The following is a 13108-nucleotide window of genomic DNA, read 5'->3' as shown; positions in this document are numbered from 1 at the left end:
ATGAGCCATTAAGAGAGCAACCTTTTTTTTTCCATTTCATTTTCTTCTGCTTCCTTCTATGCCCTCTTAGCCCTAAGAAAATATTTAAAAATCTACAAGTGAAAATCAAAATAAACTAATATCAGGATACAGCCACCAGGAACGTGGTCACAGCAGACGAATGCACTGCTTAGAGACATTTTAACTGAGAGTTTACCAAACCAGGTCAGTGGTAGAATCTTCTACATGGTGCCCAGAAAGAAAAGCATTCATTTACTCATCCACAGATGTACTCGTGCATTCAACAGACATGAAATCGGGGGGAAGTTCTAGTCCAGCTAGCGTTTCTTCATACTAGGGAATCAGGGACACCTAAGGTCTAGACTTCTCACATTCTCCTTGTAAGTAGGGTTCATGATGTACTCACAGAAACTGCTATTTTCCCTAAGATGTCCTCTGGAATTGTTTGGCCTTTGTCAATCACTTGTTTGTAGAATTTATCTAGCGACGTATCCATGAGTTCCATGCAAATCCAAACATCACCCTGGAGACCGATTGGTTCAGAGACGGTTAGTAAGGAGAGAAAAGGAAAAAAGAGGAAACAGTTAACACCTGTCAGGAAGAACTCTTTTTTTTTTTTTTTAACTTGAGTTTTTGGAGGAAATGGACGATTTCCCTTCCAGACCTCAAAGGAACTTACAAGGAAGCAAGTTGGTTTCCAAAGAGTCAACTAGCAGATTGCCAAGCAGGAATTACATACCATCACCCACTCCTTGATAGAGACTAGGACCTAAATACCAAGAGCCACACCAGTTACGGAATGAAAAACTTAAGAGAATAAAAGGCACACGACAGGGAATATGGCCAATGATATTATAATAGTGTTGTATGGTGACAGATGGTAGCTGCACTTATGGTAAGCACAGCATAACGCACAGAGAGGCTGAATCACTCTGCTGTACGCCCAAAACTAATGTGACATGGCGTGTCGACTCAGATTTTTTAAAAACCTTTTAAATAAACAAATACATCAGTACTAATAGCCACAAACAGTAGATTCCCAGAAATATAAGCCTTTATTGTTACTGCCCTGTAGGAACTTAGGTCTCCATGCCTGCTCTATGTCTGATCTCCCACACGGAGCGCTGGCAAGAATCAAAAAGCTGGTCAGAAGAGTGAGTTGAAGCATCACAATCCGTGTCACGGTAAAATGAAAGCAAAGGTAAAGCCAAGAGATACGCTTAAGCCTGGAGGGTACATAGACAGGCTAAATAAAGCTTATCCACTGGTCAAAAGACTAGAACATATCAGATTTTACGAAATCTATCTAAATTAGCCTATAGGCAATTGATATAGACCACTCTGCCAAATAAACCAAAACAGAAAGGAGAAAGGGAGCCTCAGCATCTTCAAAAGGGCTAAACACATTTAAAAATACTGCGATTTCAAGCCAACTTTGTGGTGGGGCATTGTCATCATTGCACAAATATAAAACAGTCTATAGAAGACATGCCAGGGGCGCCTTGTGGCTCAGTCGGTTACGCTCAGACTCTTGATTTCGGCTCAGGTCCTGATCTCATGGTTCGTGAGATCGAGCCCACGTGGGGCTCTCGCGGAAGGAGTCTGCTTGGGGTTCTCTCTCTCTCCCTCTCTCTCTCTGTCTCTCTGCCCCTCCCACACTCATGTGCACGTGCTCTCTGTCCCTCTAACTAAATAAATAAACCTGAAAAAAAAAAAAAAAAAACAAGATGTGTCAAACAAGAAAGAGGACCATGACCATACATCACGTTGATGTAATTAGAGAAACTTCCTTTTAAGTTACTGTTCTCTTCAGATTTTGAATTGACGGATCACCTACCTCCCGGAAGAGTGCACCATAAAAGGTGACTGTGAAAGGACAGTCCACTGTCCTCATGGAAATATCCAAATCCATCAGTAGCCTTTTCTGCTCCTGGCTATTTACTGTGGCCCGGATCCGCTGAATGGAAACGCATGGAAAAATTTATGGTTACTGCTCTGAGGATGAGTCAGTTAATAAGGTAGGGACCTTAAGGAGTCCCATCCTGAAAATACCACAAAATTCACAGCACAAGTTCTAGCAATGACCTCTCAAGTGTTTGTCCTAGTGATGAGTTATTTGTAACAAATGAGAAATATGGAAGACTTTCACTGGATTTCCTGAAAAATCCCAAGCCCTCTGATAATATATTTTGGAAAACGTGCAAACGTTGGGGTGTGTATTTCCAAGTCACAAGAACAGTCTGCTTCATTATGTTATGTATGTTCAGTTCAGAGACCACAGTATCCATTACTTTGTGGCTGATTTGGGATCCCACAAAAAAACCCCAAAGGCCCTCTTTGGGAACAAGTAAGAATATTTGGATTAAGTAGCAATTGTAAAAGAAGTGACAGAGCTATCGGAAATGGACAGAATCAAACAGAAATGGAGAAAATGTTCATTCCTATCCCAGCGCTTCTGAGAGAAGAGAAATCTGTCACGTCAGTAAATGTAGCCTTAAAGAAGCACGATTTTGCTATTAAATGAGCATAAAGGTATCATGTCACTAGGCTTCCGGGGCGCCTGGGTGGCTCCGTCAGTTGAGCATCCGACTTTGGCTTGGGTCATGATCTTGCGCCTCGTGAGTTCGAGCCCTGCATCAAGCTCTGTGCTGACAGCTCAGAGCCCGGAGCCTGCTTCGGATTCTCTGTCTCCCTCTCTCTGTCCCTCCCCCACTCATGCTCTGTCTCTGTCTCTCAAAAATAAATATACATTAAAAAAATTTTTTTAAAGATATAGCATCACTAGGCTTTCATATTTTTTGCCTAATTAGCGAAAAGTCTGCAGAAGAACAAATTGAAAACTCTACAAGGTAAGGGAAAGGTATCTCCATTCCCCAAAAACAAAGGGATCCAAGTCGTCTGACCATCCGCTTTCCTAACAATGGTCCAAATCCATGAACTCATGGAGAGAGGGTAGTTCTCCAAAGCCCCTCGAGAAATATGCAGTGATTCTAAGTTTCTTTTTACAGCTCAAAAATGATGCAAATTCACTCAAGATACATTTTACTCTCCTGTTTTCCACAAATGGAGACATTGCTGGTTTCCTGATTTTTCAGGGATCATTCTTCAAAAACAACAGAATATAGAATAAAAAAGACTTTTGAGACATAACAACCAAACGCAATTTGTGAACTTTTATTTGGATTTGGATTTCAACAACCACCAGGCAAAGAAAACCAAACAACTTTGAGATGATCGAGGTAATTTTAATTTGGAGCTGTTATTCCATGCCATTAAAGAAGTACTGTTCATTCTTTTAAGCGTGATGATGACACGGTGGTTACATAAAAAATTAAAAGGAGGGGGTCAGATTTATCAGTTAAAAAACTGGGGCACCCGGGCGGCTCAGTCGGTTGAGCGTCCGACTTCGGCTCAGGTCATGATCTCACAGTCCGTGAGTTCGAGCCCCGTGTCAGGCTCTGTGCTGACAGCTCAGGACTTGGAGCCCACTTCGGATTCTGCATCCCCCTCTCTCTCTGCCCCTCCCCTGGTCACACTCTGCCTCTCTCTCTCTCTCTCAAAAATAAATACACATAAAAAAATTTAAAAACAACAACAACAACAACAACAAAAACCAACTGGTAGATGTAACTCATACCCAGGGAGCCTTTTCCACACATTTGGAGGTCACTAGGGTTCCCTACAATTAATCTTCTTTGTTTTACTCCATTGAAGACTGTTTTGCTTCTATGAAAAGAATTGATCTGCAACTGAGATGGACGAACATATACACCACAGACAGAAAACGTTTGGGGACCATCGACTCTACCTTCACCGCCATGATCTGCCCGCTGGGCACGTGTCGCATCTTCTCCACGACCCCGTACGCACCTCGCCCCAGTTCCATTATTGGTTCCAGATCATCTGCCTTCACCTCAAAGTTCTGCAAGACAGAAAAGGAATACTGCAGTAGTAAACAAACAAAGAAAGGACATAGTCTCTTTCATCCTCTCTCTGGCTTCTCCCAACATTCTATGGGTTATTTCTGGCTCACAGGCTTCTTGTCTAGAAGCTTATCCAGGCAGCCATTGAATGCAAGATGCACCATGGGAAGTTTAGGCTCTCAAGGTGTGCCACCCGCTGGTTACGGGCAATACAGAGATCCAGCTCCGACTCAGCTTCCAAATTGCTCAGTTTGAGGGTCTCCTGGTGGCTCAGTCGGTTGAGCATCTGACTTCGGCTCGGGTCATGGTCTCGCGGTCTGTGAGTCTGAGCCCTGTGTTGGACTCTGTGCTGACAGCTCGGAGCCTGGAGCCTGCTGCGGATTCTGTTGTCTCCCTCTCTCTCTGCCCCTCCCCCCGCTCATGCTCTGTCTCTCTCTGTCAAAAATAAATCAACATCAAAAAAATTTTTTTTTCAACTTGCTCAGTTTGAGCTGTCTACACCGTGCTTCCTTAGCTCTGCCCCCTTCATCACCTGTGTCACCCATTTGCTGACTGATGGCAACGAGATCTATACTTGGACTTTAAGGAATGTGTCCCAAAGCAAATCATCTACTCTCCTCAAACACCTTCCATCAGGACCTCACCAGCCTGATTTCAATAAGGCATTCAAAATAGCAAGAGCACATATCACATCTGCTTAAACTCAAACTTTTTGACCCATCTCCTTATGGCATGTAATGGAAAATAAATTTTTCAATGGCCAGTCAGAAAGCATACATGGAAAACGGTCAAGATATTAACTGGCACACATGATTTTTCTTACCTGATTTCCAATAGAAATGCAAGCTTTGGAGTCTAAGTCTCGAGGTGGCCTAAGAAAGAAAAGGGGTAAAGAAAAAACGTGAAATATTTAGTCAAATATGCCCTTCTCAAATCATATACAACTGGAGAGATGTTTTTTTTCTGCAGGATTAAAGTGGAAGTTCATCAGTAAAATTAGGCAGCACAAAAGTGTTAGTAGTGTGGGATTTGGAATAAAATAAAATTTGGGTTTAAATGACTTAATCTCTTTGAGCTTCTATTTCTTCTTTAACATGGCCGGCATATAGTAAATATCCGATAAATATGATCTAGGTGTAAATAGTTATACAAATAACCATACTATTCTAGTAAGTCCCAAACTTTTTCTTTCATCCAAAAACACCAATGTGCCCAATTACTCCACCACATTTTCCCACAATTGTTTTCTTTTAAGCTTATTTATTTATTTGGAGAGAGAGAGAGAGAGGGAACATGCACAAGAGCAGGGGAGGGGTAGAGAGAGAGGGGGACAGAGGATCCAAAGTGGGCTCTGTGCTGACAGCAGAGAGCTCAATGTGGCGCTCAATCTCATGAACCATTAGATCGTGACCTGAGCCAAAGTCCGACGCTTAACCAACTGAGGCACGCGGGCGCCCCTCCCACAATTGTTTTAAAAAAAAACAATAATTAGCCTATGATTATGTTAACTCACCATAATAATTCCAAATCTATCTAGTCCCCACATTTACAGACGGAAAAAACATCCAGAGAGGCTGATGTGACTTGTCCAAGGTCACAACTAACCCAGGTCTCCTGGTTTGTGATCAGAATACTTTCTGTTCTATCAGGCTGTCTAATCTGGTTGTGATATTTCTTCCATACATAGTGCACGTGCAACCCAGGGGTCATCTCAGAAGCCAGAGGTTGGCTGATTTTGTGTCTCCATAGAGAAAGCACACAGTCCCCTCATGGGTATGTATTTCTACCACGTCAATACTACCTGGATTGATATCAATCCACTCAAGAGAAGGATGTTTGGCCTTGGCCTTGCCACTAATTAGGAGCCTTGAAAAGCATTTTCTTGAAATAAATGCACCCAAAGCATCACTAGAAAAAGACAAAAGCATCCCAGTGCTGGCAGAATCAAGGATGACCAAAGAGAACCAGGTCCTCCTAAGGGGACATTCCATGCCAGAACTCTGCCTCTACAAAAATACAAGAGAAAATAGAAGACAGGGAAGATGAAAGGAAAGGAGAGAAGAATCCTCGTGTGTTATAATCCTACCCCTGAAACTAAATTTAAAAAACAAGAAAAAGTAAGAATATAAACATAGGTATAAACATAAAGTTTTAATGGCAAGCCCTCCCTCACCTCAAAATCCCTTTGAAATACATAGAATACTTAAAATAAAGTTTTTCTATACTAACTTAAAACCAGGGAGTAGGAGGAAGAGATTGAGAGGAAAACACACACATCCACATGCACACACACGTACACGCACACGCCAGTGATGTTTTTATAGATCTTGTGTTTATGAGCAGGGAAACTTTCTTCAGAAATACGTTCCAGAGGATTAAGTCTCTAAAAATCTGATTTCTCATTCTTAAAATTTCCAAAACTGTTTCTTTCACTGTCAATAGTTTGTACTAATTACAATGCAATTCTGAAATAAAGACAGATATTACTTGAAACATGACTAACATAAACAGTAAAAAAACCTTTTGCAATTGTTCAGGACGCTTCCTTTTAAAAAGTATGAAGCAACTGGGGCACCTGGGTGGCTCAGTGGTTAAGTGTCCGACTTCAGCTCAGGTCATGATCTCGCGGTTTGTGAGTTCGAGCCCTGAGTCAGGTTCTGAGCTGATAGCTCAGAGCCTGGAGCCTGCTTTGGATTCTGTGTCTCCCTTTCTCTCTGCCCCTCTCCCACTTGATTTCTCTCTCTCTCTCTCTCTCTCTCTCTCTCTCTGTCTCTCTCTCTCAAAAATAAACACTAAAAAAAAGGTATGAAGCAACAGAAATGTCACTGGCTATTTGGGGCTACCTCCATTTTCTTGCCTGAGGGCATTGGGTAAGACCCCCTTCCAGCTCTGGTGTCCCAGTATCCATGTAGAGTTTTGCAAATTACAGCCGGTGGCCCAGCAAATAATTTTTTTCAAGTTTAAAAAGTTGTGGAAAAACAATTTACGAAGAATATCCAACAGAGGCCACTGTGGCCCGAGTAGCCTAAAATATTTACTATCTGGACTTTCACAAAAAAAAAAAAAAAAAAAAAGTGTACAGACTCAAGTGTTATACTAACCTTGCATTATACCTCTACCTAATAGGAGGAGGTCATGTCATTTTCCAGAATGAGAGAAAAATGGAACCCAGAAAAGCTCAGTGGTTTGTTAAAGCCATACAGCCTAACAGAGCTGAAAATAAAACTCATGTCACTTGAATCTGTCTTGACCTAAAGAATCAGGTGAAGTGCTTTACCTACATCTCATTTAATGCCTTAAACACACACACACACACACACACACACACACACACACACACACACACATACTCCTATGAGTATCTTTACTCCAATGGTCCAGATGAGAAACCATCTGGTTCAGAGTTTAACTAACTTGCTCCCAAGTGGTAAAGCCATGATTTCAATCCAAGTCTAATTGAATCCAAGGAACTTACTCTCAACACCCAGGTCCCCTCTAATGAAAACGATCAATCCACCCGAGCCTGAGGCCTTTGGACTCATCAAGTCTGCCAAAAGCATCAAACGATGCAGCCAAGACTGACAGCTCGTATTAGATTAGTTGACACTGTGTTCTGTCCAGACTGGGCATATTATTAGTCTGCCTGGGGCACTGAGTCTCTGCAGGAGGTTAAACTGTGGGTGTATGTTCTCCATTGCTTATTCAATATTTTAGACCTGTGGGGACAGAAACAAGCTTATTACAAAATTCCCTCCCTGGAAGGCCAAAGGTACTCCAACGGTCACCTAGTATTAGCTTTTATAGGAACAACAAGCTTCGGCATATTATAGTGATTATTTTTTTGTAATTCTAAGTAATAAGTAATCAGTTTACTGGGTGTTCTGACAATTATTATTCGTCTATTGGGCCAGAGACTATGCTAGACCCTTTATTATTTTTTTAATGTTTATTTATTTATTTTGAAGGCGGGATACAGAGAGAATCCCAAACAGGATCTGCACCCACAGCACAGAGCCCAATGTGGGGCTCAATCCCATGAACCACAAGATCAGGACTGACCTGAGCTGAAATCAAGAGTCGGACACTTAATCGAATGAGCCACCCAGGCACCCATGTGCTAGACCCTTTATATAAAATATCTTCTTTAATTTACACAACTCTTAGAGGGACTATTATCTCTACCTTAATGGGAAGAGTTGACATCAAAACAGACTAAATAACTTCCCGTCATTCAAAGACATGGTGAAATTAGAACCCAGAGCCTCACTCTAACGTCTTCTCAACTGCGAGAGTAAAAGATCCTGCCTCTTGTTTCACTAGCCACAGACTATTTGGCCACACTCTCTACCAGTCCGACATGTGGCTAAGAGCATATACTTGAAAGTCAGAGAATCCCGACTTTGCACACCAGCTCTTCCACTTAATAATAACTATTAATAATTATTAAGTGGGGACACCTGGGTGGCTCAGTCGGTTAGGCATCTGACTCTTGATTTCGGCTCAGGTCATGGTCTCACAGGTTTGTGGGTTCAAGCCCCGCATCGGGCTCTGTACAGACAGCATGGAGCCTGCTTGGGATTTTCTCTCTCCCTCTCTCTGCCCCTCCTCTGCTCACTCTCTCTCTCTCTCTCTACCTCTCAAAATAAATAAAAACATTTTAAATAATTATTTAGTGGATTAGTAATAATAACAGCAACAACACTTGGAGCAGCCTTCTTTGAGAAATCCCAAGGGAAAAGGCTAGACACTTAATAGAGGTTATGATGCCTAAACCTCACAGCAATCACATCATTATTTATTCTCATCTTTCAGAAGAAGAAACTAAGGCTCCGTCGAGTTAGATAACTTGCCTAAGGTATTCATTCAACTAGTGAAATGTAGATCTCAAAGACGAACACGGGCCAACTTACTCGAGCCTGAATTCTTACCCATGAAGTGATACTCAACTGTTTTGTGCAAGGCACCTGACCTCGTACAGGTCTGTTTTCTCAGTAAGAGTAACAGTAACGGCCTCCTGAGCTTCTTGGGAGGTTAACTGGAATAATACTCACTAGCATCGAATCAATTCAGAATTAGCCGCTGCCAGTCCAGTAAGGGGACAGCTCAGAGACCTGAGCCAAAGACACACTGGCATCACTTGCTCAAAGAAAGAGCTCCAGCAGAGGGACCACACACATGCCACTAGGAAGAATGGAGCTCTGTCCCAGGATATTTATTTTTGTGTAGTACTGCAGAAGAAGGCAGGGTATAAATGGTAGGAGTCACCAAGCCAAGCTCAAAAACTTGCCAAGAAAAACACAAAATGTGGAACCTACTTCTTTAGGAGTACAAATTTAAGCATTAGTATTAAAATAATAATAATAACAATCATCATAATAATAATAATAATAATAATAGGCTCTCCATGAGCTTGAGTGGTATTGTCTACAATAATAAAATGATACTCTTGGCTTTACACAGTGAAAAAGAAAATCATATTCAAAGTTTATTCTACCACATGAGGGAAAGAACACAGAAATAGTGTAGCATTACGTAGGCTTTCATCCACTTGTTTATACCAAGGAAGGATTTATGATGGCTTTCAAAAATTCATAAAATGCAGAAAATTAATATCAGTTAGAAACTAATGAAGACTAAAAATGTGAAGGGAAGGAATGTAAGAGAATTGAGAGGGTGATATAAAAATGTATTACCAAAGAAGATAATAAAAATAAGGGCAGAAATCAGTAAAATTGAGAAGCCAAAAATAAAAAAAAAAATTTTAAAGTTGGTTCTTAAAAAAACAAACAATAGTATTGATACACCTCTAGCAAGACTGAAACATTTAACAAGAGAGGACACACAAATTACCAATCTTGGGAAAAAACAGGGGATATCACAATATATCCTGTAGCCATTCAAAGAATAATCCAGAAGTACTATGAACAACTTTTATAAACTCAACAACTTAGAAGAAATGAACCAATTCCTTGAAAACCACCAATGACCAAAACTTAGCCATGATGAAACAGGTCATCTGAATAGTCCTATAACTACTACAGAAACTGAATTTGTATTTTAAAAGCTCCAGAAAAAGAAATATTTTGGCTAATTTTGTTTCATAGACTTTATGTGTCTACCAGAAAAAAAAGAAGAAGAAGAAACTTTTACCAATTCACTTTATGAGGCCAATACTACCTTAATATCAAAACCAGAAAATAATAGCACACACCAAACCAAAACAAAACAAAACAAAAACAAAACAAAACAAACAAAACTCAAAACAACCCACCACAGACCAACATCTCTCATGAACTTAGACACAGAACTTCTCAACAAAATTTCAGCAGATTGAGTTCCACAGTGTATAAAAAAAATAATGTACCCATAACCAAGTGGAATTTATTTGGGGTATGCAAAACTAGTTCAATATTTAAATATCAATCACAATGTAATCCACATCAACAGTACAAAGAAGAAAAATCTGTGATCGTGCCAAGTGATGCAGAAAAAAGCACTTAACAAAATTCAAAACACATTAACAATAAAAACCTTCAGTACCCAACAACTAAAGAAGAACTTTTCAAACCTCAATCTACAAAACCTACCATCCTGCTTAATGGTTAAAGACTGATCACTTTCTCTTTAAGAACAAAGCATGGTTGCCTGCTCTCATCAATCTTAAGTGACATAGCATGGGACATTCTTGCCACTGAAACAAAGCAAAATAGTAATAATAATAATCTTAATCAAAGTTTTAAAAATACAGCTTGCAAAGGAAGAAAGAAAACTGTCTCTATTTTCAGAAGGCATGATCGTCTCCATTGAAAGTTCTAAAGTATCTACAAAAATGCAAAATAACAATAATAATAATAATAATCTACGAAAACTCAAAGAACAATTAAGTGAATTCAATATGGTCACAGGATAGAATATCAACACAGAAAAATCTATTGCATTTCCATATACTGATTCCTAACAAGTGGAAACCAAAATTTTAAATGAAGTGTCATTTATAATTGCTCTCCACAAAATGAAATACTTGGGTATAAATGTTAACAAACCCTAATGCAGGAATGCCTGGGTGGCTCAGTAAGTTAACGTTCCGACTCTTGATTTCAGCTCAGGTCATGATCTCACAGTTTGTGAGTTCGAGCCCCTCACTGGGCTCTGCACAGATGGAATGAAGCCTGCTTGGGACTCGCTCCCTCCTTCTCTCTCTGCCCCTCCCCTGCTCGTTCTCTCTCTCCAAAGAAATAAATAAATATTAAAAAAAAAAAAAAAACCCTGATGTAGAGAATAGGTATAATGAAACTATGAAATACTGATGAAAAGAAATCAAAGAAAATCTAGATACTTGCAAAAACTACCAGGCTCATGGATTAGGAGATTCAAGTTAGTAAAGATGTCCATTGTCTCTAAATTGATCTATATGTTAAACACAATTTCTACCAAAATCTCAGCAAGTTTATTTGTAGACACAGACAAGCTGATCTAAAACTAATATGGAAAAAATAAAATAAAAAAATAAAACTAATATGGAAACAGAAAAGCACTAGAATAGCCAAAATTATTTTGAAAAACAAGAACAAAGTGTGAAGCAAAGTGTTCTTAAAATTGTCACCAAAAGCATGATCCCTAAGAAGAAAAATTGCTAGACTGGATTTCATCAAAATAAAAGAATGAAGAGACAAATTATAGATTGGGAGAAAATGCTTTTAAATCACATACCTGACAAACTCTTTATGTCTAGAATATAGAAAGAACTCTCAAAATTCAACATTAAAAAAGCAAGCTAATTAAGGAATAAGAAAAGATGTGCACAGACACTTCACCACTAAAGATACATGGATGAAAAACAAACACCTAAAAATACTCAGCACCATTCACCATTAGAGAAACGAAAATCAGAACTGCAATGATGTACCACTATACATCTATCATAATGGCGAAAATGGAAAAGAGTGTTAATGTTGGCAGGGACGCAGAGAAACTGGATTATTCATAAACTGCTAACAATGTAAAATGGTACAATCATCCAGAAAGTACTTTGGAAGTTGTTTCAGAGCTAAAAACAGACTTACCATATGACCCAGCAATTGTACTATTGGACACAGGTCCCATGGAAATGAAGACTTATTTTCAAGCAGGAACTTGTTTTTATCATTGACAGCCCCAAACTGTAAACTACCCATATCTCCTTCAAAGGCTAAAGCGTTAAACATAGTGTGGCATATCCATACCATTGAAGGGGGTCAGCAATAACAAGGAATGAATTACTGATACATGCAACAACTTGAATGAACCTCAAGGAAACTATGCTGAATGGAAAAGCCAACCTCAAACAGGAGGAGATGCATGATGCCATTTATGTAACAACCATGGAACAACAAAATGGAAATGGGGAGCAGATTAGTGGTTGTCAGAGATTTGGGCTGCGGGTTAGAGGTGGGCATGGCTCTAAGGGAATGACGTCAAAGAATCTTACAGTGTTGACATAGTTGGGTATCTTGCTTATGGCTGTGGTTACATAAGTCTACAGATGTGATAAAACTGCATAGAGCCACACACACACACACACACACACACACACGAGTACGTGCAGTACTGGTGAAATCTCAGTAAGTTCTATGATTTGCACCAATGCCACTTTGTTTTGATATTGTGTTGTGTAAGATGTTGATGTTGGGGGGGGGTACACAAACTAGGGGAAGAGTCCATGGGACTTCCCTGTACATTTCTGTATAATATCCTGTGAATCTACAATAATTTCAAGATGATAAGTTCTAAAAGTGTATCACGTAGAGTCCAATACAGGTAGTACAGGGAAACAATATATTTGACTCTAAACTCTCTAGAAACCAATCAGAGGGGGAAAGTTATTAATTACACAGGTCTTAGGTCCAGAGGAAAAAACAAAAACAAAAAGACCAAAAGAACTAATCTCAGTAGCAGATACGGAAGGAACCTTATCCTGTAGAGCCTCACGAAAGGAATCGTGCAACGTGAGCTTGACCCTTGAACTATGGCGTAGAACCCTGAAGACAAGCCCTCCACTCCGCTCTGCACTTAGGAGATTCTTCAATGGAATGCAATGGCAATGGCCTCAACAAAGTCTTACGGTAGACATGAGCATTTTTACCAGCACATTCCAACACCAGGAGGTGTGCTTACTGATAGGATGGGTCATGGTTAAGTCCAAAACC

General features: G+C 39.9%; 1 protein-coding gene across 4 annotated transcripts in view; it reads right to left on the bottom strand.

The window, feature by feature from the left end:
* The window catches only part of MAP2K6 (mitogen-activated protein kinase kinase 6), a 116494-nt gene that overhangs the window by 23960 nt on the left and 79426 nt on the right, over window positions 1-13108 (bottom strand). For all 4 annotated transcript variants that reach the window (XM_045489559.1, XM_045489562.1, XM_045489560.1 and 1 more), the window contains 4 exons: window positions 4747-4795; window positions 3809-3922; window positions 1838-1957; window positions 407-523 (listed from right to left, as the gene is read on the bottom strand). In XM_045489559.1, coding sequence (XP_045345515.1) covers window positions 407-523; window positions 1838-1957; window positions 3809-3922; window positions 4747-4795 — 400 coding nt within the window. The remainder of the gene's footprint in view (window positions 1-406; window positions 524-1837; window positions 1958-3808; window positions 3923-4746; window positions 4796-13108) is intronic.

Source organism: Leopardus geoffroyi, chromosome E1 (genome assembly GCF_018350155.1).
Source record: "Leopardus geoffroyi isolate Oge1 chromosome E1, O.geoffroyi_Oge1_pat1.0, whole genome shotgun sequence".
NCBI classification, from domain to species: domain Eukaryota; kingdom Metazoa; phylum Chordata; class Mammalia; order Carnivora; family Felidae; genus Leopardus; species Leopardus geoffroyi.
The sequence above is the reverse complement of the archived record's forward strand: the minus strand, read 5'-3'. Positions and strand labels throughout refer to the sequence as shown.